This window comes from Trichoplusia ni, chromosome 8 (genome assembly GCF_003590095.1).
Source record: "Trichoplusia ni isolate ovarian cell line Hi5 chromosome 8, tn1, whole genome shotgun sequence".
Taxonomy (NCBI): Eukaryota; Metazoa; Arthropoda; class Insecta; order Lepidoptera; family Noctuidae; genus Trichoplusia; species Trichoplusia ni.
In genome coordinates, this window is record NC_039485.1 from 3,539,442 (window position 1) to 3,566,625 (window position 27,184).

The 27,184-nt window shown below is 35.1% G+C and overlaps 1 protein-coding gene across 6 annotated transcripts in view; it reads left to right on the top strand.

Annotated features, from left to right (window-relative positions):
* The window catches only part of LOC113496652 (angiotensin-converting enzyme-like), a 207,224-nt gene that overhangs the window by 105,958 nt on the left and 74,082 nt on the right, over positions 1-27,184 (top strand). For 4 of the 6 annotated variants that reach the window (XM_026875930.1, XM_026875933.1, XM_026875935.1 and 1 more), the window contains exon 2: positions 15,561-15,587. Coding sequence is in view for 1 of the 6 variants with exons in the window: in XM_026875929.1 (XP_026731730.1) it covers positions 15,561-15,587 (27 nt within the window). In the remaining 5 variants the exon portion in view is untranslated. Of the gene's footprint in view, positions 1-15,559; positions 15,588-27,184 lie in introns of all 6 variants that reach the window. The other 2 variants (XM_026875932.1, XM_026875934.1) reach the window with 1 other exon arrangement.

The window sequence follows — 27,184 nt, forward strand, 5'->3', positions numbered from 1 at the left end:
TTAATGGCGTTTATGCCGTTCAACACAAACTGCTCATATATCAAAATATTATCTTTCACTAAAATGATATGAGAAAAGGGCAGCAAGAGATATCAACTAACAAATTTACTTTTCCACGGCTTTGTAGAGAAGTTTTGCTTGGAACTTGCCTATTATGACAACTCGATGTGTAATCTGTCCCTTTTAACCCACGTACAATTGAGAGGAATGTCGATACATTTTAACATCGCTTTCCGCTCATGTCTGTTATCTCAATGCTACGATTATTGTCTAGCGCGGCATTGTATTGATGTACTTTTATTACATAATGATCTGCAAATGATTAGACTTGTGAATAGCTATCAGCGATTCAGCAAGCTTTGAAATTCACCGAAACATGTACCATACCTACTAAACACTTACATGGAAAAATCGGAGCCCCATATTTGCGTACAAGCAAAAAGCAAAAGACGTTATTTTTACTGCTGTCCCAGATCGTACGAGTTGTATCCTAGAAGCTGGAACGGATGACTACACTAGAAACACCGCAACAGTCAAACGCAGGAGACCTGACACGGTGGTTCTGGTCAGTACCAGAATGGATGTACAGTAGAGCCTCAGAAATTTGAGTATATTGTCACCTTTGGGTACAGAGCCGTACAAAAGAAAGGGGCAACGCTGTTAGTGATCTGTAAAGATGATACTGTACGATGCAGGCACCTTAATACTATACGGTTTCAATCCGTAGCGGGTTGCAAACGGACCATGGCTGCGCTGTGAAACAATGTGCTATCGCCTCTCGTATATGTCTGATCTGGGGCGGTCCGTACAACTTCATCTCCTGAACAGCTGCAGAACCGGCCTAAGTGATTGTTAGGTTTCCGTACTCAAAGGGTTAAAAGACCCGTCCTCGGTCACCAGGTTTTATCTCATGAAGCGGTAGGCTAGGCAGTCGACATTTTCACACTTGATGCATTTGCGTTGCCGCGATATTAACGAATAATAAAAATAACACAAAAACACGTGCTCGTAAATTGGATAGGAGACTAATATTTGGTGCTAATTGTTTTTTCTTAAGCCCATTTGTACAGATCTCGAACCAGAGCCGCGAGACCAACTCATACATGAATCAATTATTTTCTGTCTAGTCCAAAGTAACATATCCATCTTCCGAGCTAAACCAAAAAAGGGACTTGGTTAGCCATTGTTAATTCTTAATGGAATACGTTATGAGGCAGCTCCACATAATATTTCTTTGAGAATAATTTATTTTTCGTTTTCCCTGTACCACGACTTATCCTTCATAATTTATTGCACAAATCGACTCGCTCAATCTTCTGGCTGGTTCCTTTTGTTTTCTTTTGTTTAATGTTTTATTAAGTAAAGTTAGGATTCTATACCTGGGATTTATCTTTGCAAGGAAATCTCATGTTTGTTTTTACTTAAAAGATTTAAGGTCATGTAAATCTTGACCTATAAATACATATTTATCTACATTCGACCTTAATATGAAAATGTTATTATTCGTGTATGATTAAATTTTTCTGATTTTTTAGTAATCCTCTCTAGAATACTCTTACATTTTATAGGAATCGTTATTTTTTGACAATATTTATACTTTTAATATTTTTTGTATTAACTGTATTTCGAAATTTCCCACCGTGATGTAGCAGAGTATTTATATTAAAAATCACACACACTGTAGTCAATATTTATAACTGAACTACAATATTCAATTGCTCTTAATACACTATAACCCAATTGCATCACACAAATCACAATAAAGACAGCGAATTTATCCTAACATGTCAAACGAACTTAGGTCTAAGGTCAACTAATGTATACCAGATGCGTACACCCGAGCACAAAGCTTTAATAACCGAGAATCTGCGATTTTATATTCTAACGCATAAGGTTGAGGATTGTGATGCGTTTAGACCCATTGTGTGGTTATCTGTACAAGTACGTTGGCAAGTACTACCTAACGCACATGTCTAAATAATTTAAATAACAGCAACTCTATCCTTTAAGCAATAAGGTTGATTTTAGTGATGCGTTCTGGGGTATTGTGGGCTTGGTTATACAAGTATGTTGGCAATTATCAACAGACGCTAGCCACTTCAAAGAATGTTAGATAAATATTGATTGGTCTAGCGTCTGGTTTTTCTCAGACCTTTTGGTCTAAGGGCGTCGCTAATCTGAGTTTTGTGTTACTGAGATAATATTGTTTTGTAGATTTGCTATTTGTTGTTTCGCGTGCCTACTTTAGTTTTTGGTTTAGCTATTTAGGTTTTATTTATCTGTCCGATTTGTAATGGACAATTTATTGAAATTCAACATAACCCTGAAACCTTTAATTAGTAACTTACGGGGCATTCTTTGCATGATGCAGAGACGCTCTTAATTTTTAAATGTGCAAAGCCTATCTACAAGCATTTTCTTACCACGACTATTTCATCGCGAACTTCGCTATAAAACAATTTATCTTAATGACTCTTCCTTAAGTGTACTTACTTAAGGAAGGTAACATTTTTTTTTTCAATATTATTTATCAACGTCCTCCAAGCATAAGATAATTGAAATCAGATAGCAAATTCTATTACAACCAGCATATAACAACTAAAGGAATTCATATCAAAAGTTCCCATTAAGATAAGACAGCAAAGTATTGGGTTCCGAGTAATGAGTTCCGATCGTTAGCAATTAATTGGGAAGCATTGTCGGCTCATATGGCGACTCGTGAAGATAACTCATACAACACAAGCGATGGTATCGTTACACACACACATACACAAACTAACGTATGATGGTTTTGTTTTTTATTGTTTAAAATAAAACTACTCCCGCAGTAAGGAACTTAATCCTTGTATAGCCGGGATTCACATTCAAATTACGTGCACAAAGACACTTAGTCTCAGAATAAGCATTCATGGATCTCACAAAGGCTTGTCCTACGCGGGGTCGAATCCGTGATACGTCATGTTAAGTAGATTTGACGTGGTGACCTCAACCACTCAGCTATCCCTGCACTTTTGTTTCTAACCATGTTGCAACATTTTGCAACAATAATAATAATATCTAGTGATAATTACTCAATAATTCATCTTTGGCTTGGTAGTCCAACGGTTATACCTCTAGACCGATTCGATTAATGACTGAATTTTATTAAAACATTTTTAGGGCAAAGGAGTTATATATCAAAATCTTCTCACAGACATAGTTTTAGTCACTCCTTTCATTCGTTTTGAGATATATTTAATAAGGAACAACATGTCTAGGTTTTAAGGCTTCTTATATTAAATGTGTCCTCTTAACTTTCGATCATTTATAACGTTGTCTGTTAAGACAAGAAAGTTTTAAAGAGAAACGTGGACATGTGGGCGGCCGCTACTATCAACACTTAAAATACTCTATCGCTGTTGTTGAAGAGAGAGGCTGCTATTGTCATTCTAGCTCGCCATCTCGCTTCCACAGACGTAACGTTTCTACTTTGGTATCCTAGTACTGGCACATAAACAGCTTATTCCCACGCGATTGTTAGGCTATGATACTTAGTTGTTCAACAATAAATTAATACTACACCTAACTTGTTATTCTGACTTCGGCTCTTAGTAATTGATATAGTTTAGCTCAAATGATGAACAAGTTTGTAATACGATCATCTGTAGGTACTATATTTGCGGAGAAATAGTTCGTGGAAAATAGTTTGATAAGAGCAACATTTTCTTTTTACGATAAACTTGTAGTGCCTCGCTGCTTTCATTCAAATATCGGGATAAAAAATCTTCGTGATTTTTCGTATGTGAAAAACTCAATGCCGGTCTATATAAAGACTGATTTTCACAACACGACTGGATAACATTGTTTACTGTATTTAGCTGGTTGTCAAAATTGTTCTGATTTAATAAGTGACAAAGATCAACGAACAACAGACAGGCGACCACCTTACCGGCTTATTTTGCTTTTCGAGATACAAGGTGGTCTCATTGATTTCAATAGTCACCTATACTCAGACTAACCATGGCAAGTGCAGCGTAACCTTAATTATCTCGTTATTGCCGCGGACCCATTTCAGCGTAATGGTTCGAGTGCTCAAGCGATTGTTCAAGAAAATCTATTCAAGCCATTTGAAGTGAATGAAAGATTCCTTGGAGAATTTTAGTCAGATGTATGAGAATCTATTAAAATACTCTTCAATATGTTATGGATACTGGAAATGTTATGGACAAGGCAACCTCATTATTTATTTCCTAGCAAATAAAAAAAAAACCTTTAAATTGCGATGGTCAAAAACAGGCCTTCAAAAAACAGGTGCAGTATTGATATCATATAAAACCTCCAGCCATTGTCGTACCAGTCATCGTGTTTTATCAATTTTGAGGTTATGTTTTTATTTTTACGAGACAATACACAGATTGTTTTGCCATAAAGCAACAAGGAAAGGAATTTTAATCAAAAGCTGTGTTTGGCAATATTATTTTTTGTCTTCTTCTTCCTACATTCTTCGTTATTATAATATTCCATTAAACGAAATGTAGGTCTTAGTAAATATATTAATACATTCTTATATTTAGCAACACATTTCAGATAACAATTATGCCTTGAGTTTATAAAAAAACAAAAGCAAGAAATTTTAGATTTTACATATCACAATGCTTTGACTAAAACCTTCTTGCACTTTTTTTCTTATCTATTCAATTATTGTATTCATGTATAAATTACTTGTAAAAAATGCTAAGCGTTATGTTTTTTCCAAAAAGGTCCTCCATCATGAAAAACCCCGTCCAATCCATAATATTCTCATTTTCATTACAATCTACACAAATTAATCTTATTGGATTCCATCATTGGCATACAACGTTTAAGCGGATTAAACACCTGCCGATAAATGGAAAAAGCGAGTGAGACCGCGGGATTCGCTAGCATGTTGGCTTTTCGCCAGCGTTTGAGCTTTCCCAATATTTTATCAGGGCAATGACAAATGCTTAGAATTGTGTTCCTACATGTCAAAGGGTGAATTGTTGCTTTATTTTTTTATTTTGAGAGATACATCATTCGTGTACTACCGTAGCGTTTTCCAAAATGTTCTTTTGGTTAGTCTTTGCTCGTTTTAGGCCTAAAATGTTTGTTAAAGGCACCCATTTGTATATGCCTGTATTTTATTCGTTCATGTATGTATAGACAAAAATCACGCCATTTTGTTTTCAATTGCCGTATTCAAACTTTGCAAAACAACGTTCCTATAGTTGTTGCTTTTAAAGAGCACTTTGTTTATAAATTTTGTAATCTATTTTCGAAGCTGTCTAAAAATTGCCAGGATTTCATCGAATCTCTTGATAGTCGATTTAAAAATAGTTCGATTTCCATTAAATTCGAGTAGGATACCTGAAAAACATCGTTAAATTACTAAAACGTTTTTAATTGGTGATTGGCTGTGTGGGTAGAGGACGGAGCGAGGTCCGACAAATTCACAGCTGTTTCAATTATAAAAGTTCAACATTTTTATGTTACTTTTTCATGAAGGGTGAAATGATCAAAAGAATGTTAGGATAAAAATGTCGACGGTACGTTCATTTTATCAGTGAGTAAATATGTTCAAAATGTAATTAAAAGTACGCGTCACCGTTTGAAAATTGTTTTGATTGAATTTGAAGTGATACAGAATGTTTTTTAGATGAACCCCAGGGTGGACTGTATCTGGAAATAATTGGATAAACATGTTTTTAGTATAAATACAAATATTATGCACATATAGGTAACTGAATGGTTTATTTCGACACGCCAAACCCACTCTGCGCGATGTGTGGTGTGTTATCTCCTCGTAAGACAAAGAATTGCGTTCCACGAATGCTTGTTCTGAGTTCTAGGTTAGTTTCTGAATGTGTTTCTTTTTTATGGAAAGTTATGGAATGTTAAAAATAGTATCTACTTGTACCTCTTTAGACTACCTGATTAACATTAGCCAAGTAGGTACTGATAAAATACTGATAGTACTATTATGTATTAACATCGCCAAACAAGCACAGTTTTCTTCAGCTACCTTGATCCAATTAAAACTTTGAGGTCACAATACTTAACATTTAAAGTAAAATTCAACTAAATTAATTATGTCAAACAACAACTTCCTTACTACAAATGTATAAGGTTGAAACTTGTACTTTAATTTTAAGTGCCGTTTTTAAGGAGCGATTAAGAGAGCTTATGTCAACAAGTAATAAAGTTTGAGGTCAACTCACATTTAAGCCTCATTTAAACGACGCAAAGAATCAAAAGTATTGCAATAATTGCCAGAATTGATAGCAGTGACCTATCGCCGCTTTTTAAAGAAATCTTTTGGTGGACGTGGAAGAGTGATGCCGCTCTTCAGCAGCGAGTGGTGGTTCCCGTTTCCGTGGGAATTTCGGGATGAAATATAGCTTTGACTACCTCCAATTATTCTCCCTTAAAAATATACAAAAGCCGCTGTGCACTTATTTCATTATTTTAAGAAACATTACTTAAACTAAATTTCAAAGCCGTAGGCCATTCCAAAAAACCTTTCATATAAATGTTGAACCCTTCTCCCCCCTGACCATTTTGAAGCCCAGGTCCTTTCTCAGGCTCTGGACTATCTTTGTACCAAATGCCATTATAATCGGTTTAGTAGTTTAAGCCAGATAGATAAAGATACTATCGCATTTATATATTAGTATGGATATCGAAGAATTCCCTTTGAGCATGGTGGCAGCGTATTCATATATTTCTCGCACGTGTAAATTATGTTTTATTTTAATTACAAAGTGATATTCGATACTAAACTTAAAGTAATTAAACGGCTAATTATACTTAAGTCAAGAGACGCTTCTAAAATTTTAGAAGTTTCTGTTTGGAAAGTTTGAAAGGAAAGCAGTGATTATGAGTTGGAGTTTGGCTCAGATTTTGGTAAACAATAGTTAAGGTTAGGAAAGACAAAGCGTTTAGCATAAGTTAAACGTCCTTAATTGTCTACTATTGAGTCTTATTTGAGTGTCCTTCGCCGTATTACTCATTATAAAGAATTACGTTTTTTATGTCATTTCCCATCTCAAACCTGCGATGTTCTTAGACATAAGTGACAAAAATCGTTCGAGCCATTTATAAGTTCAAAGAGTAGTGTATACTGTCTGGGATTTTTTTAATGTCTCCTTAAGTAAGTAGTATTCCAAGTGTGTATGAAGGATTGCAACACATTGCCATACACCGACACAAAAACGCGGAAGACGTAGAACGACATTAAAATTTCAGGTTTAGTCAGTAAAATGTCTGACACTACCCATTTCCTCCCCCGAGGGAGTGGGTGTCCAACTGTTCAAGAGGATTCCCCCGCATTACCAAAAAAAAGGTACTCGTAGTATTCCAAATGGTTACATGTTCTCCAAAACGCCTATTGCCTAGTGTAAAGGCAAGATTGGATACATACACAACTATGTAGTGACAGGGATGCAACCAGGAATACCGGTAGTTATTATCCAAAGTTTGTAATGGGTTTACGTTGAACTTCGACAAATCGATTACGTGAAGGTGTGAAACTGGTATCTATTGAACAGTTTCCATTTTGATACCAGGACTTAATTCTAATACCTACTACTGTTTATGCGTGTTTGTTTTGGATGTGTAAGAGGCTTTTGTGTATCATTGACATCTAATACTGATTTGTTTATGTGCCTTTTCGAGGTAAAAGTGAGTTTTGAATGAGTGAGAGGGATTGGCTCGTGGCTAAGTTACAACTGTGGAGGTTGATCGATCACAGGTTAAGCTACGCTTGATAGGGTCGGTCCATGGATGGGTCACCATCTATGTCATAACGAGTCTTTTCGCTTTTCAAAAGATACGTTTAACTCTGGTTAAGGGGAGTTAAAAGCTTGAAAGTCTGAACCATTCTGATAACTGGGTAGAAAAATATGGACGTTATTTTATGTAATTGGGTTAAAAATTTTAGTTCACTTATAATATCTCCCTTAATGATTTATGCTGTAAGTTCACTGTCCCTGTATACCTACTTGTTCTTAATGTACAACATCAAAATTTAAATTTAACTTATCTCAAATATGAAAGTACTAGACAATCTAAGAAACTTTCTCAAACATAATATGAGATTAAGATGTAGTGAAATTATTTTTGAAGTCAACGCAAAGTTCAAAACTTAATGGATTACATTAATATTCTAAAATAACAAGTTCTGAATATTATATTGTTATTAAGTTCATGCAAAGCTTACGTGACTTAATCTCTTTAAATAAGTATACGTTTTTAGTTTCTGTTAAAGATTTGTATTCAATAGTAATGTAACTTAATCATATCATATTTGTACATTGCATATGTATAATTTGACTAGTTGTTGCTTGCGACTCCTTCTGCCTGGATGTAGGATATAGCTGCAACGTATGACCTAATAAAGTGGAATAAAAGTAGCCTGTGTGTGTTAATCCAAGGTGTATGATATCTGAAAACTAGCTGTTGCCCGCGACTTCGTCCGTGTGGATAGAAGTTATAAGTTATGATTTATATATGCCCTGTTTTTTTTTTCGCATTTTCCGTTCTATCGTCACTCCTATTAGTCGCAGCGTAATGGTATATAGCCTAAAACCTTCCTCGATACAAGGTTTATTCAACACAAAAATATTTTTTCAATTTGAACCAGTAGTTCCTGAGATTAGCGCGTTCAAACAAACAAACAAACAAATTCTTCAGTTATATATATTAGTATATAGACTAAAAATTTAATCGAAGTCAGCAACGAATACACGTTCGCATTTATGATACGTATACTTTTCAATCATCAATGTACTTCTTTGAACAGTAGAAGGAACAATATGCGATTAATAAAATGTTTTAAGATACGCTTTGCTTCTTGTAAAAATAGTTAGTTGAAACAGGTACCCAATAACACTCGGCAGAAACTTAAGTTTTACCATCATAGAGCCATCAATATAATAATAATAATAATAATAATAAATCTTTATTTCAGACCAGGTCCATATAAAAAGTAGGTAACACAAAACATCAAAGAAATAAAATAAAATACAAATTACAACACAGTGTGAAGGCTTAACCAGTGTCTTAGCAACTGAGAGTCCCACCTATCAGTCAATACGTTTAGGACGCTATTGGTGCTAGTCCGCACTCGGTGAAGAAGTGAAGCACTGCGTTTTCTGATGATGGCATTAAAACCATCAGTGTGCGCGTCAGCAAACATGCCCGAGGCACTGCAGAACCGCGGCAACCTGAGCAGCGTCCTAAATGTATTGTTGTATTGTACACGCAGGGCGTTATACGTCATCCGCGTATAGTTTACCCACAGAGAACACGTATACAATGACTGGCAATAGGCTTTAAACAAAGTCACTTTTACCGAATCACTGCATCGCCGAAACCTGCGGGCCAACATATTGCTTCTGACCGCCAGCGCCCTACGTTCCCTCTCCAAGTCTTTATCATCCTTCAAGTCCTCGGAGACCCAGTGACCGAGATACTTGAAATTCGAGACTTGCTTCAACTCGCTACCACTTAAGGTGACAGGAACTGTTGCATAACTTTTGTTGCTAGCCTTAAATATCATAATCTCACTCTTTCTCGAATTGTATTTCAGTCCATGAGCCTCCGCATACACTTCACATATTCTAACTAACTTTTTTAACGCTGCCATTGAAGGGCTCAACAGTACCATGTCGTCTGCGTAGCTTATGTTGTTAACACAAACACCGTCTATGTGACATCCGACGCCGGTACTGTTGAGCTCACCAATAAGTCCGTTCATATACAGGTTGAAGAGTCTGGGTGAGGTCAGGCCACCCTGTCTCACTCCACAATTCAACCTGTACACTGCTGATGACGCCCCAGCCCATTTCACTACATTAGTCTGATTGTTGTACCAATGTTTCAATAAGGACACAACCTCCTGGTTACAAGACGTTTCATCTTCCAACTTTTCCCATAACTTTCTGTAAGAAACGAGGTCGAACGCCCTTGACAGGTCCAAAAAGCAAGCATACACCGGCGTCTTTCTGGTCACGTAGTACTGAACAGTCTCCTTGAGGCACATGATAGCACTCTCTGTTGACAAACCTGTCCGGAAGCCAAATTGTTGGTCGTGGAGGTTGATATGTTTATTCAAGTGCTGGTCAAGCAGACTGTCCAATACTTTGGCCACTATTGTGGCTAAAGATATCGGCCTGTAATTTGATATATCCGAGGCATCTCCACTCCTGTTTTTAATTATGGGAATTACAACTGTATGCATTAACCGATCTGGTAGGTATGAATGGCTAATACAGAGATTAAAAAACATTGTTAAAATCCGCGGTAAATGAGCTCCTGCGTACTTTAGATGTTCTATACTTAGACCATCATGACCTGGTGACTTGCCTTTGACCATACCTCGGATAACATTCTTCACCTGCTTATTAGTGAACCTGACAGCGACATCCGACTCCGCACTTTTACATCTCTTTACGTCCTTGTGAGTGTCTGTAGGAGACAAGGAGTCTATCTTTAACTGAAGACGAAACGCTTCAGCTATTTCAGTTGGTTCATGAATGCCAGAAACACTCACGGGATGGCCAGGCTTCGGATTTAAGCTATTTGTATTCTTCCAAAAATTTTTAAAATCTTTCTTGTTATGTTGATCTGCAATTTTATCCATTTTAATCTGTTGTTCATTATTTTGACACCATTTTAATTTCTGTTTAAATATAATTCTAGAATTACACATATCATTATATTTTTCTCCCGAAGTCGGTTTCCCACTAGCTAACCAATCTATGTAACAACGCCTGGCAATAACGTGACTATCTCTGACATGTTTGTTCCATCCTGTGACATACTTTTTACGCTTGTGTATTTTACAACATTGTTTACTCGCTTTTGAAGCTTCTGTCAATACTGTAACTAAATCATTGTACATTTTATCTAATATTACTCTATGGTTAACGTTATCACAAAATCTATCTGCACATTCACTACATTGCTCAGGAAAATCAATAAACTTAAGCTGTGAGTTACATATATTAATATATTTCTTAATTTGACTACTGTCCCTGTCTCCCCATATAACCTTGTTTTTACTATAACTAATTGAAACAACTTTGGCTTTAACTAAATCTAAATTGCACTCCATAAGGACAGGGTAATGGTCTGACCAATAAATATCATACAAAATTGAAATATTTAACACAGAGAGCCGCGCGGCACTCGTCAGCACGCAGTGGTCGAGCCATCTTCGCGAACCGTGCGCGTCGCTGACAAACGTATACGACTCTGGTGGCAATAGTTCTATATCCGCGCATGACCACCTCTGTTCAATGCAAAAACTACTTAGTTCATTATAAAATAGCTCACCCGGGTGGGCATTAAAGTCCCCCAACATGTACACTGACTCTACACTGTTGTTTTCGATAATTGCATTAATTTCGCACAAAGTTTCGGTGAATTCTAATAAATTATCAATAGAGTTTGTAGGCATGTATACAGAAAATACTAGTAAAGAGCGATTATTTATGCCTAATTTCACCGCACATAAACGCACACTGGTACACTCGATGACTGTGGCTATTGGGAACACGTCCTTCTTCCAAAGTAAAGCCACACCCCCATATGGCCTGCCTCTCAGTATACCGGCCGAAGTATCCACTGCTGACTTGCCGGTGTATGCAAAACTGTCGTCTATACTACCCAAGCAAGGGATATCATGCGGTAGGAGCCAAGTCTCTTGCAAGGCTATGACATCCGCTGAGTTACAAATTCGCCTGACACATTCTTTCGAGCGGCTCACTCCTTTACAATTAAAACTAATTAACTTGGCTACATTCATTATGATTATTTAAGTTTAAATTCAATTTGTTATGTCTGCCATTTGTTCGCCATTTAAAATCTACAAAACGACGAAAAGCTATACCCTCCGGCCAAAAATCATGTTCCATAAAAATGTCCAATTTATTTCTAGGTATAAATATTTTGTATGAATCATAATCTTTTGCAACTGTCATATTCATTTTTTCCATGGTAACTTCAATATTCGCCTTATTTTGAATATACTCGGTTATGCTACACACGGTTACAGCCTTCGCAACATTATAAATATATATCGGAATTTTTATTTCTGCCGCCTTGAAATTAGAATCCGGCGTAACAATTGCTTTTCCTCTGTTCCCCACAAATCTATAATAATATATATAATCATTATATTTGATACTTAAACCTATTGTACTGACTGTACGATATTACGAGAATGATTTGTCAACCAATCAAAATCTTTTACTTTTATCATTTGTTTTGTAACAATATCAACGGTAGTCCTATAAAATGGCCCTTAAATAAACGAGCCATAACCATTAAATATCTTAAGAACTTTTTACGATTACGACTTGTTATATTTGTCCCTATAGGGCCTATAACCACGTTTTATAGTCATCTTGCTGTGGGAGAGAGATGGCGCTCTACACCTTGTATCGCTATCTCTTTCTGACCGTTGAAATAATATTACTTTAAGAATTGGTAGGTTTGAGTCCTCTCTCAATTTGTCATTAGATATGAAAGACAATGTCTTTCATATCGTTTTTCAGTACTTCTTCCTTGTTTGTATATTTCGTATTAAAATCATTTTCAAGTAATCGTTGACCTTTCTTTGTATGTGATTAAGGATAATGTTGAATTCTGGTGAAATTTGTGAAAGAAACATTCTGAGAAGTGAAATACTTGGATTGTTGTGTGATGTTAAAGAAAAACGAGTGAGAATCATCTAATCTTATCAAAGGAAATCTAATGATAGCCTTTTGTGTAGTTTCTAGACCATAGAAGGATCATCTTAAGGATGGTGATTGTTTGTTTTATATTGTTCACAAATAATAACTTAAATACGCAAAAAAATATATTAAATGCTGCAACGGTTTACAGAGACGAAAGCCTTATATATTTATATATAAGGCTTTCTAATATATATTTTTTAAAATTTCTTTAGTCATCAAATTGATCTCTATTTAAGCAGATATCATATTCAGCTGTACGTCAATCACTTTTAAATCAGATTTGGTTAAAATGTTGTAAATAAACACATGCATATTACTCATGAAATAAACATTCCCGAGCCAGAAAGGGCTTAACTACTGTTACTATTAATCAAGTAACCACCACTTCATTGTAACTCAATCCGCACAGACCCAACTTATACTCAGGGAAACGAATGTTTTCATTTACGCGAACAAACTGTACCGTTATTCTCTCGAGCCCTGAATTATTCAGTAAGTACGTAATCGATGAACATTCCAAGGTCCCTACGATTCCAGTTAACATGTTCTAATTAAAACGGAATGAACAAATATGCCTTGAAGAGCAATAAGTCCGACTCACTTTGTAATGAGCCACTTACACTAGTTGCATTAACTGTCCTAATTAATGTTTTCCGACTGGAAACTTGTTAAGCAATTTTGTTTATTTGATGTGAAGATACTGTTTACAAGTGTTGACGGAAGTTGATCTTTTATGTCACATATTTATGGTGAAAAATGATGTTAGGTTTTAACAAAATAAAGAGCTATAACCGATTGACTGCACGAATAGCCGGGTGGTAGAGGTAACCACGCCATATGAACCAGCACGACGAGTCGCAGTTTCAATTCCCGTCTTTGTGCATGTGACTTGAATGTTTGTGTTCCGGGACGCAAGAATTAAATTTCTGGAGTCGTTTTATTAATGAAAATAATCTGGGACGCAAAAATTAAATTTCATGGCGCTGGTTTTGTTTTATTAATAAAAATAACATGATTATAAAAAAGTCTGAGAAAAGATAATAGAAAAACAATACATTTTTCAAGAAGTCACGAAGCTCAGTAACTCAACAAATATATCTTAATACATGAGGACACAAGCCGACAGCGTTTTTACTGCCGGTTAAAACTGCTGTGTTAGAGTACATGCTCAGCAAACTGAGGGATATGAACACGGAACATAATAGTTAGGGAGAAATGCTTCAACTGCCACTTAACTGCCGTAGACTGGAATCATTTTCCCTAAACTCATAATGAAAAAGTATCGTGCCCGTGGTTTCGTGTTCGATTTTGTATTTTTTTGTGTACGACTTTGGATGCCTAAAATGGATCCAAAGAGGGCGAAACAGAGAACTATCAACAGGATTACTCACTATATCTTCTTTAATCATGCAACCCAATCGTTGCCTTTAATGCTTACTTTACATGAAATCTGTTTGATTTCTAAATTTTCCTCTGTTTCCCTTAAATGGACAATAAACCTAAAAGAACCCATCATCATCCCAATAGTGACATTTGCTTGTAGCCCATACCACTTCCTTTTTCCTCTCTGTTCAATGTACGAATGACGTACTTTTATTGTAGCTCGTATTATTGTTCCTGATTACATAAATTCGTTGTGGGATTCGAGACGTCCCGGAGATTTACACAAACAACTGGCCAGATTTGTTCTACATGTGAACTTTATGGGTTAATCTTTCATTTTTTATGTGGTTATTCTTAATGGGGTTTTTTAAGTGAGTGCGGTTTTGCTTAGGTATGTTATACTAGCTATTATTATTTGTGCGAACGGTTTCGCTTGGATATAGATCATAGTTGCCAGAACAGAACTCTTCTTTAATCTAGATGTTAGGACACGGTAACAGTTACCTTCCTACCAAATACCGAAAATGGTTCAGCAGTTTAAGTGTGCGCCGCGCCGGTAACAAATATACACACATATTCACATACTTTCGCATTTGTAGTTTTAGTGTTATATAAATGCGTAGCATATGGATCATGTTTCGTGGTAGGAGTAGGCCACATTTTTTGGATAGTCTGTCCATAATTATTAAAGCAAACCGCTTTTTTATCTTTTATTGTTTTATACCGCACAAGTTTTTTTTATTTTATTTTTAATCAGTTCAATAAGTGTTCAATAACAACATGTTTCATATTGGGGAAAACACCTCAATTGAAAATATTTATGTAGTCAAAAAGTGCTGTTTTCGCTTTTAAAGCTAGATTTTCCTATCTATAGCTTAGTCCTAGTTTTGTTTCAGTTTAAATTCGTTGACAAATTTATGTGTCCACGAAAAGTTTTGCACTTCATTGAAAACAGTCATAAGAGAAACTTTGGGAGGGTTGAAATAATTTTGACTTTAACATATGTATTTTGAAACATGTAATGGCTATTTTTTTAAACAGTTCTAGGAAATGGCCCAAATATTGAGTAACAACTATATGAAAAGTGTAAGAGGCGAATAAATTTATTTTATTTGACTTCTTTTTACTTGAAACAGATCTTACACTTTTGAAAAATCGTGTCGCGGCCCCGAAGAATGACTCCGGTTGGGTCCTAAACTAGTCTTGCAATCTCGATAACAATGCAAGTGCACCGTTTAATGATCTCTTTTTAAAAACAACTCTCTTAATGCTTTAATATGGAGTTATTCTTCTTGAACGCAAGGACGACTGACTTCACTGGACTAAAAATGTTTTTCAATAATTACTTTTGCGTTGGCTCATTATTATATTTTGTTACACATGACTAACTTAGTATCCGTTTCCCTCATTATTAAAATGAATTTCATTTGTTCACAGGACTGGAACTGAAAGCTGATTGTACGCGTAAGTGTCTTTTTGTTTATAAGTTAGCAATAATACTTATCAAGTAAAGAGGTTTTTGTTGGAAAAAGGTTTATTAATAAAAAACTTTTTGAAATATAAATGAAACTTGTTTTGTGCCTATTACAAGACTTGAGAATGAGTACGTGATACCGCACACTATGCAGCCATTGTAGGAGCGAGATGGCGCCTTACACTGTGTGTACTGTTGTTTTAAATATACAGCGATAACAAGTTTGCTTTATTTCAAGGCGTATTTAATTCTAGCAGATATGAAAACGCACATTGCCATATGCATCGAAATATCGGCACAACAGCTATAGCTTTTCTAGTATTCATATATTGGTACCATACCAATAAACGTTTCGGTTCCTAAAAAAAATACTACGTAAATAAAATATACAAAAAAGGCAGAAATTGGAAAAGGCCGATTACAAAAAAAAGTATTGCTTATTTTCATTCTTCGTTCTATCATGTCGGCATTCGACCAGTCACTAAAAGTTTACAAGCTACAGCATACTATTAGACGAACACTTTCTAGAGTGGAAAAGAGCTGGCATATACAGCGCGCAGTGGCATCTCTCTTATACAACAGTAAAAGCGCTACATAAAACGTCTATAGTACAGGTACCCAGAACCAGGCTACACGATTTTGGTTTTGCCAGTAACGTACGTGAAAAGTACACAAATACAATACCGGTGTACCGTTTGTTTGTAACTCGTGATGTGATTCCCGGTTTTTGGAAGAACCGTCCGGAATGCCTGATGAGCTACCGAAACTAAATTAAACATGATTGATCACATCCTCCTCGTACAATACAAAGTATGTTGGATGGGTATTTTTTAGAGTTCATTTTGGGAGCAAAGGTATTTATTTTTAAAGAAAACTGTTGATGTTTGCAAGTTATAATCCTGATAAGTGCTTCAACCATAAATTATTGAAACAAAGCCATATTCTGAAGTATCCACTTTCAATTAAGCAAACAGTATAAAGCTTATGAACTAGATGTGTTAATGAATATTCAGTTACTCGTACTAGTATTAGCGAAACGCCGTACGAGGCAAACATCAAACGTTGGACCCAATTAAGCGTCCAAGCCAACACTGGCTCAACATGAATTGGCTATTGGACTAAAAGAACAAAAAACTTTTAACGCGTGAACTATTAAGATGAAACAGTATATTGAAATTAAAAAAAAACGACGAAGCGCTTCGAGAAAAGGTAGGTAGTGCCCGTGCGCTTCACTGGGCTCGTCTTGGCGGGGGCACTACCGTGTCCAAAGATATCGTGTGAAGTCACTAGTCACTACACTTTTTACCGACAAGTAACATTAGCTCCCATAAACCACCATCACCAATTTTGATGCGTTTTACAAAAATATCTACTTATACAAATATTTTTGTAACCTACCTGACGTACAAACTAGATTTTTTTAGTCAAATACCCTATTGCCAAGCTCGACCCTCTGAATATTTTCATTTCAAACATAGTCCGGGAGTTAACAAAACGTATCTCGTCTCAATGTTGTTTTTGGGGCCACTGTTTTATTCAACACCAAAGATATTTAAAATGGATTTTTTAGGATGGGCGAGTCATATAAAAGTCAAATGATTACACATGTTTGAATGTGAAATACTGTAGTATTGCCTAAGAACGTTATAGACTAAAAAAGCTTTTAGTGCGTGAGTGTGTGAAGTGTAAAAATACATCGCCAACGGTATTACGTGTCTATATTAAATGTTCGATATAAGTTCTGCCCTGTAATGCGTTCTTTAGAATCCATTGTTGAGTAAAGGAAGCTTTTAACAATTTATATATTTATGAAGATGTAATTTTTGCTATTAGGGGTCCTGAAGCAAATTACTGATGCTCCGTTTTCTGTTTGTCTGCCAGTCGCCGCCATAATATCAACTTGAAATAAAGAAGATAAAATAAAGATAAAGACCGCAATACTTGTTGCGGTGGTGAATTTGTTGGTGGATAATAATAAAAAAACCGGTTTTTTTCAAGTCCAAATCGTGTGTTCAAGTGGTTTCGGTTTTAAAATGTCGTTTACTTATTTGAGAGGATTATAAACAGTTCTATTGTAAAAGGTAAACATATCGATTTATTGTAAAATATCAAGAAAGGCTACAAATAGTTTCTATGCAGCGCCAGAAAAAGTTAGTTAGTATAACCCGTATTTTTTCCCCGATTAACCCACTTATCAAGTTTATAAATCTCGAGTTTAAATAAATAAAAAACGAAATATCGAAATAATGTGATACGTTGCATCGTATTATTAAAACGTATTCACAAAGAGATTTTATTTAATAATTTATTTTTCATATCATTTTTTGCACTTCACACAACGTCACAGATATACGAGTAGTACCCGTAGTTCTATCAATATTTTCTTTTGAATGAATTATTTGAAGTATTTTCAGGTTTAACATGAAATGGAAAACTGTTTTGTGATTTTCAAGAATAAAAGACGCGCTTTATATTGGTACCAGAGCAGAGATTTTCTGAAAGCAAATATATTTAAGTACGTCCTTGTGTTCCTTTCTTTTATGTTGTTTTTTTTTTACTTTTTTCTTTACATAAACTATTAAATAAGAAAATATTTATACTCCATTCTGAAGTCTTAGCGTCTTCTTTGTTAAAACCTCTGTCTTGGTTTTTGTACTTGGAGAATTTGTGCATGTTGTGCAAGTTTTAAGCCCTTACATATTATGTTACCTATGTATAAATAGTTTTAAAAAATACTTCAGAAGCTTGTGCTTGTACACATTCTCTTTTCACCTGAATATTGCGTCGCCTCTCGGATAGATGATTAAGTATGTAACGTCACGTTCACTTTAAATAAATCATACGATAATTTTGTTTAGAGCGATCCATCCCTGTACCGAAACTGCTAGGTTAGCTAATAGGAAACTTAAGTCATATATCAAGGTTGACAGAATTTTCGTGTTTATTTCGCTATTTCAACCTTTGGGAAGGTATTTCAGCAAATTTAAGACTTCTAACCAAGCAAAGTTATTATATATGAAAGGCAGATTCCTCGCTTATATGTAAACACGATTATTTTCAGTTAATCTCTTATACTTAATTCAAATGTATGATTAAGCATTTATATCTTGCACATATTAACATAATATGATTATTTTGTCATTGTTTGTATCTTGAAGCTTATTATTTCCTTATTAATAGTTGATGAGATTTGCTTATGACTTCTTGAACTCGGCGTTTTGTCGTCAGTTTTTAAACTTTTTTTTTTTTTTTGATTTGATTTTGTTTTTTTTTAACTCCCGCACTAAGGAAGGAATCCTTGTGTCGCGGGGGGTTTCACAAACATACAATTCACTTGCACAAAGAAGACACCCAGACTCAGAACAAGCATTCGTTGATAGCACAAATACTTGTACCACGCGGGGATCGAACCCGCGACAAGTCGCGCAAAGTGGGTTTGGCGTGATCACCTCAACCACTCGGCTATCCGTGCAGTCAAGTTTTTAAAGTTAAACCTTGAATTAAGGACGTGATTTTTAAAGTGGTCCCTTAAGAGATCTATATATATAAAAATGAAACCCGTTTCGCGTTGTCATGGCATCACGTGTGAACGGCTGAACCGATTTCGATAATTCTTTTTTTTAAATGTTTGTGGAAGTCCAAGGATGGTTCTTACGGAAAAAAATATTAAGAAAATCTCTCAGAAATATTGAAAAGTATACATTTAATTTTGCATATTTTAAAAAACGCGCGTTACGAATGTCATTTTTTTTTTACGAATGTCAACGTCATTTACAGCCATAGACTATATTAAAAGAGCATCGTTTGTTCGGAAACGTGGTTACTTAATTAAGTTTGTTCGGAAACGTGGTTACTTAATTCCATTCTATTGCACTATTTTATAATTTTTTGAAAATAATACAAATAGTAAACCTATACAAATTTCGCATATCCTATTTAGTAATCTGTGGTAGTATCTGTTTCCCTAACTTGACATTGGCGTCATTGGCGAATGGCTGAACAGCCAAGCCAGTTAAAAAAAAAAAACTGTGGTAATCTGTGGCATCACATCCATAACCGCTTTCTAAGTTTTTGATAAAGTTTGTTTTGTTACAAAGACTAAGAAGTTTTTTGTTTGTTAATTACGGTAAGTTGACAGCTTCATATCGATTTTTGGTAACTTTTGGTGAAAATGAAAATATATATTTTGTTTTGTATTTAATAAAATTAGGTCCTTTTCAGATATGGCGAGACCAGGGAAATAGGGATTAATTTATATATGGAGGATATTATAGATTCCAGTTTAAATTGAATAGGTACTCATACCTAAGATAGGTCAACTATACAAAATAAAGTAGTGCATCAAAGCTACGCTAAGGCGGTACGAAGTTCGCCGGGTCAGCTAGAACAGAATAAAACGGGTGGATCAAACTGAAAGTTAAAAGATTCACATTATTAAACCTGGTATGAAAGAACAATATACCATTCAGAATTGAGAACGAATGTGCAGAGGAAAATACATACCCAAAATAAACAAGATCTAGGTACCTAAACGAAGTTTTAACGTAATTGGTGAAATCAGCTCTTGCAGTTAATTCTGTTCTTTGTTTCTCAGTACTTATTCTCAAAGGATTTGTTCTTTGGTCTCAGTACCATCCAGTAAATTAAAATGGAGTCTCAATCAACAAAGTGGTATGCTCGGAGCTATTTGTGGATTTTAAACGAACGTGTGCTTTTTATTAATCTTCTTAAATAAAATTAAATGTTAAACATCTTCTGTTAAGGTTTAAAAGTGTGTTTTTCATTTTTATTAAGTTTTCTGCTTTCAATTTGAAAATAAAAGAAACGGTATGCTATTTTTTCTTAAAGATCGGATCCCCGTCTACGAAATTAAATCCTTGATTCATTTAAAATGATTGAGTAAGAATAAATTAATAAATTCTTTATTTGTTACATATTTACTTTTTTACACCACCTGATTAAACGTACGACCCCTTACTAAAGCACCGATGTTCATCCGTCTGTCGCCTAGTTGTATCTACTAAAACGTGAAAACTAAACAGTTGAATTTTTACGGCTGATGTATTCAATAAAGATTAAAAATTTCCTTAAAGCAACGATTGTAACGGTCATACATTTGACGATGACCACTCACTTTGTTCATCACTCAACCTATTGATTTTTCCTTGGTCTATTTGTAAGGAACCATTGACCGGTTTATATAGAAAATGTGCTCGAATCTAAACAAACCATTAAAATCGAATAAGTAATTTATCAGAATGTCAGACTAGCATCAATCAAATACATAATCATTGTAGAAGCACAGTAGCAGAACTAATGCGATATGAATTGCAATGAATATGATTTAGGTAGTTAGGTAGTTGTATCGAATTCCTCACTATGTTTACCTGAGCAGTTAGATGAAGCCAATCATTTGAGTAATAACTATCATCAACATTGCATTATCTCTGATAGTATTTGCATGTTTAGAATGCATTGTCAAGATGAGCTCGAGTGGAAAACTTCATTGCTTAGTTTGTAGGTTGTAGGTAGTATAAACAGTATTGATGACAGTTTATGGATACCAAAAGTTTCATCTCACGTTGTATGGAATATCCTGCTAATAATATTTAGGTGAAAGAGGAACTCGTGGCTAAGCTATAACCGCATAAGTGAAACGATCACAGCTTAAGCTATGCTCGACTCGGTTGGTCCGTAGATGGGTGACCATCTTTGTCATAACGAGTTCCTCCGTGTTTCGGAAGGCACGTTAAATTGTGGGTCCCGGCTGTTATTCCTACATCTTTCAGTCGTTACAGGTAGTCAGAAGTTTGAAAAGTCTGACAATCAGTCCAACCAAGGGGTATCGTGTTGCCCAGGTAACTGGGTTGAGGAGGTCAGATAGGCAGTCGCTCCTTGTCAAACACTGGTACCTAGCTGAAACCGGTTAGACTGGTAGCCGACCCCAACATAGTTGGGAAAAGGCTAGGCCAATGATGAATGAATATTTAGGTGAAAGAATGTAAGAAGGTATGAAACCACTGAACGTTTGCGTGTTTGGAATGCATTATCAAGCACTTATGGAAAGCTTTTTATTGTTTTATGTTTGGGTTTTAAATGGTAATGGAAATGTATGGTCACCAATTATTAGGATTTGGCTTTTTTTGCATTCCAGATATCAATCAATAAATTACCGTATCGCCGTCTACTGCTGAAATATTCATCCCCCAAGTTGCGCGATAGCGCCCGATTTACCTCTCAACTTTCTTTGCATCTTTTTCTACAGAAAATGCATAAAATATATCTCTGCCTTACGCGTTAGCTCATGCTAACTCCGGTAAGACTGCAGATACACTAGTCGGTGGAACCTGATAAATACACGTGAGAAAGTCGTTATAAACATTTATAGATTGTTACTATTGTTATTTTTGCGTCCTGAATATCAATAAAAATCGAAGATAAATCACAAATAACGTTACCATCATTTGATAATACCTCAATGTTTTCGCCAGAATCCGATACAAAAATAAGCAAATGTATTTTATTCTTTTTCTCTCATTTTCATGTAAGCAATACAGATTTGATCTGTTAATGTATTGCTTACAATAAAATGCGGCCTATTTAATCTTAATAAATAACAGTATTTTATCTTTTTGTGACTAGAAGTATGTCTGGTTTCAAGACAGCTGGTTCCAAATACGAATTTCTGGCTTCATTTGTTTATTGGATTGCTAAGTTAATTTAGTATCTAATTGTGTTATCTATTAGTCACGCCATCAATTACAATTTTATCGCAGAAGTAGTAATGTTACATAACAAATATCGTCTTAAAATTATCAAATATTTTCTAAGTATTATTTTTTCATGATAATATAATATGTAGTAACGAATAGCGGATTCGTTGAGATCACAAGGATAATCATTTGTGTGATCCACTAATGTTTATTCTAAGTCCTCCCGCGACACGAGGATTAAATTCCTTAAAACGGGAGTTGTTTTTATAATCACTAAAATTCTCAATCCTGTCAAAAATATTGAAATAGATTTTTATACCAAAAAGCAAAGACCAATAGATACAATATGTTATAAAAAGCCTACACGTTTTAAAACCAGTCGGTATCAAATCCGCGGCTGGTTCACTCGCTAACAGCACAATGCAGAAATATTAGTTCTTTGAAAGTAAAGCTTGCTCAGTGTTGTGCATGACCGGATTGTACCGCACTGCGTATCAAATGACTTAAAGCCCTTTCACATATACCGGCAAACGGACAACCGGTTAACGAATATACAGTCAACCTGGAAAAAGGCTGTTGATTCGTAAAAGTTTCGTGTCTTGAACTGTTACCGTTTTTTGTAGGAGCGTAATGACTGCCTACTTTTAATTCGGTATGATTAAAAAGTACCTATAGGTAGTGTGAAGTTAGCAGAAGCCCCATCAGCAGCAAGCGGAGCCGCAGATAAAAGTAAGCACCTAATAAAATCTATACAAACGAATACTTATCATTCAACACCAAAATCCACAAGAAAGCAGCTTAAAAAGCTAAATGTCAAATGCGTACAAACACAAGTCAAAATCTACCGGACAAACCGGTTTACGGAAAGTGTGTAAACCAATGAAAACTGCGTAATAACACATCTGTGGTTCTGTTATTAGGCCACGCCAGCCAATCGGGAATGATGAACTAGCTAACGTGAGCCAGAAAGTGTTGGGACACAGTAATGAGTGCTTTGATTACGAACGAATGAATGAATGAATGAAACGCCATTGTTATGAATGGAACGATGCCGTCTGAGTTCCATACGTTTGTCTGTCATTGGATACGGGTACTTAGTAAGCAGGCTTTTGAAGTTATGTTATTTTAAAAAGTTGTTGTTTATTGAATCGGAGTAAAATGTTTATAAGCACTTTTTTATTTGCTAATCTTTTTTCTTAATTGTAGATCTCTAACTAATTGGTAAAAGTAAGTTCTTTTAGATACAGTAAAAAGAAAACTAAAGATGTTTTTATATAGCATAAATATCGTAATTTTTTATAGTTTTTATTAAGTATAATCCTAATCACTAAATCACAAAATTTGACAGAAAAACGAAATACACGATTATTTTAAATTATGTAACTTGTATTATAATGAAAAAAAAAAAACTAAATTAATATTTAAATGTCGGTAGCAAATAATCCAAAAACAATAAATTTGAATACATGACAATTGTTTAAAATCTTTCGTGTCATTCCTGTATCTGAGTGTTAGAATATTTTGACAGTTACAGGCGGTGTGACGTCAATAACCGAACATGGCGGCTGTCACGTGATCGTTTGACAGCGCGAGTGATTTCTGGTCCGCACACACAACTGTGACGTAACACTGAACTGATGCGATGTGATTAATGTGGATTATTGTTATATTTCCTCTTTGGTTATATAAATATGTCCGATATTTAGGACAAGGGAATAGGAATTTTAATAAACATTACGACATCGCCGAATGTTCGGAGATCTTAGCCAAAAAATAATGGTAAATGTAGGATCTATCCTGGTTAACTACTTCTTATACTACACATATGTCTAGTTACGTAACTAGACATATGCAAACAGTATTGTTTCTTTTTTTTTAGTAAAACATTGTTTTTTTGAGTTTACTATTTGGGAAGTGGACAAAAGTTTTAGTTTATAACCCTCGTCTTATTCACTTTTTTGCTGTATTTCTATATGGACCCACTGCTGAACCGCATAAACCCAGTTGCAAGTTGATACAATTTCTAAAAAACTATGTCACTCGTTACCACCTTGTTCTTAATGGCTTTCAATGTAAACTAATACTCTCGCTCGTAAATAATGACGAAGTCAGTATACGACTTAGAACAGACCAGTAGTTGGAAGTTCCCGAACACAGATAAGTAAACATAGAGAAAGTGAATTTTTGGCATACAGCAACTAAAATCATGTTTAAATTTTTTTTTTTTATATTAGGAGGTTTATTTTATGAGGTAGGTCTGGAACCTCTTATCGCAGTACTTACACATAGAAATTTGTCGAATTTAAAACAAGTTATATCCAAAAGATATTTTCCATCTGCCTTAAATTGGGGGCCAAAACCAAACACACAGGCATCTTTAAAAAACCGTCCTAGAGAAATGCCCTGAGGGTCTAGCACCACATCTCAAAGTCATATTATTATGGGCGTGAAAGCGTGACAGCGCAATACACGGTGTAGAGTGTCATCAAAATCACTTTCCCACACCTCTAAGTGAAGAGACACTTCCATCAACATCTCTGTTCGATGTACACGACATACGAAGTATGTTGATAAGACGATTCCCCACGAACAAATTAATCCAATTACATACTCCTGAAAGGTAGGAAATCCCGTGATCGCTTTGTAATTGAACCGCTTCATAAGTAAAGTGATTAGTGGATTACCGATTACCTAGTAAACGCCAACCCTCAAGAATGGGTTATTTAATTAAGCCGTGTTCGCAGTAATGGTAGTTTAAATTTCCAAAGAAATTAAATGGGTATTTTAAAATTCTTTCGAAATTCTGTGTATCTTACAAACAATCGCAATACCTGTGGTATTTTCCGAACCTTAATAAGGCTTATTAGTTAAGTTTATGATCTGGTATCTAAAAAAAATAAAAAATAAAAAAAATTGTTTGTTTGTTTGAACGCGCTAATCCCAGGATCTACTGGTTCAAATTAAGAAAATCTTTATGTGTTAAATATACCAATTATCGAGGAAGGTTTTAGGTTATATACCATCACGCTGCGACTAATAGGAGCGAAGATACAATGGAAAATTTGGAAAACACGGGGAAAATTCTAACCACGTGGACGACGAAGTCGCAGGCAACAGCTAGTTAAAAAATAAACATTGTCTACCCAGTGCAAAAATCATTACAAGACCATACTGGTAGATAAGTTTATAGTTCAATGTAATCACTGCTTCAGAAACAATGTATATTATTGTAATCAATAATAATGCTATATTATTCATTCGCCACACCAGTGCAATGACGTTTTGTAAATGTTAATCACAAATTCTATGCTTGACTTCCATTCTACACAGTTATACTATAGTATGCAATTACCTTACACAAATTTTGTTTCCAAAATAGTCCAAACCCTAATTATGTCACGTTTTATCCGCGAATGTTACATTCTAAATTCTAGAGAATCTAACACCAATTTTTACTGCAATTGCAAACGTGAGACAACACTCTTCAACACGTATAGCCTTGTCTCTCTCCCACAATTGAAACAGTCAGGTGCCAGAGTTCAGAATCCTTCATTACCATGCACTTTAACTGAGTATGAAATTTCGCAATTAATTCAGTCCATCCACTCTTATTTTTTCGCCCATCTCAACAGAATTAAATAGCGTCTTATTTTTTATTTAATTTTGCAGTTTCCTTCTTGTACGTTGAAGTTTAAATTATGCGAACCGGCTGCAGTAAATAGAGTATCATAATTGTAACATCCTGGTTTTTATAATGCCGGCCGTACTAATATTATTTATGCGCAAGAAGTTTTTAAGACATAATTAAATTATGTAATACTTTCTATATTAGTTACTTTGTGCAGAAAGTATAAGAACCTTCTTTCACCGCTGTACCATAACCATCATCTATATCTATACTAATATATAAAGCTGAGGAGTTTGTTTGTTGGTTTGAACGCGCTAATGTCAGGAACTACTGGTTCAAATTGAAAAAATATTTTTGTGTTGAATAGACCATTCATCGAAGAAGGATTTAGGCTACATACCATCAAGGTGCGATTAATAGGAGTGAAGATACAATGGAAAATGTGGAAAAAACAGGGCTGGTATAAATCATAACATCTTCTAACCATGCGAACGCAGTCGCGGGCTCTCTCAACAGCTAGTAACCTAATATATGTATATTATGAATGGATATTTGATGGATATGCTAGAGTGGTGTAAAGAAAAAGTAAAGTAAAAGTAAACCTAGACCGATTTGGAAGTTTTTGAAAGTTTTTCTCCGTTATTTACTATATCTCTTATATAAAATTCTAGTATCACGGTGTAAGAAATTGAACTTCTTCGAAACAACTTTACCGATTCTAATGAAATTTTATGTCCATATTAGGTAGGTCTAAAAATTGGATATCTATTCATAACCCATTCTTTTTTCTACAACTCATTTCTATGGCATAACAACATTTGCTGGGGCAGCTTGTTGTATTATAAAATTTTGTGAAATGAACAGTCAAAGTCTTCAACAAAGCTTGTATTCCATACATCAAGTTTACGACTCCTTGTCTCGCTGTCATATCTAGTGTATTATTACGATGTGCAGTGTTACTTAAGAGAATTGTTTCTTCTGTTCCGTAGTTAAAACCGTATTATTGCAGCTTCCCCAAGAGAACAAAATAAAATATCCTTGTGTTGTGACGTATGCTTTATGATGACAAGCATCTATACATATAATAAAATTGTAGAAAAGTGAAAACTGTACATTTAATATTTTTTTAAAAGAATAATTGGAGGGTAGTCTACGAACGATTCCGATGCCGAAAATATGATTTTTAGAATTTTTGTCTGTTTGTCTGTTTGTCTGTTTGTCTGTATGTATGTCCGGAAAGATCTCG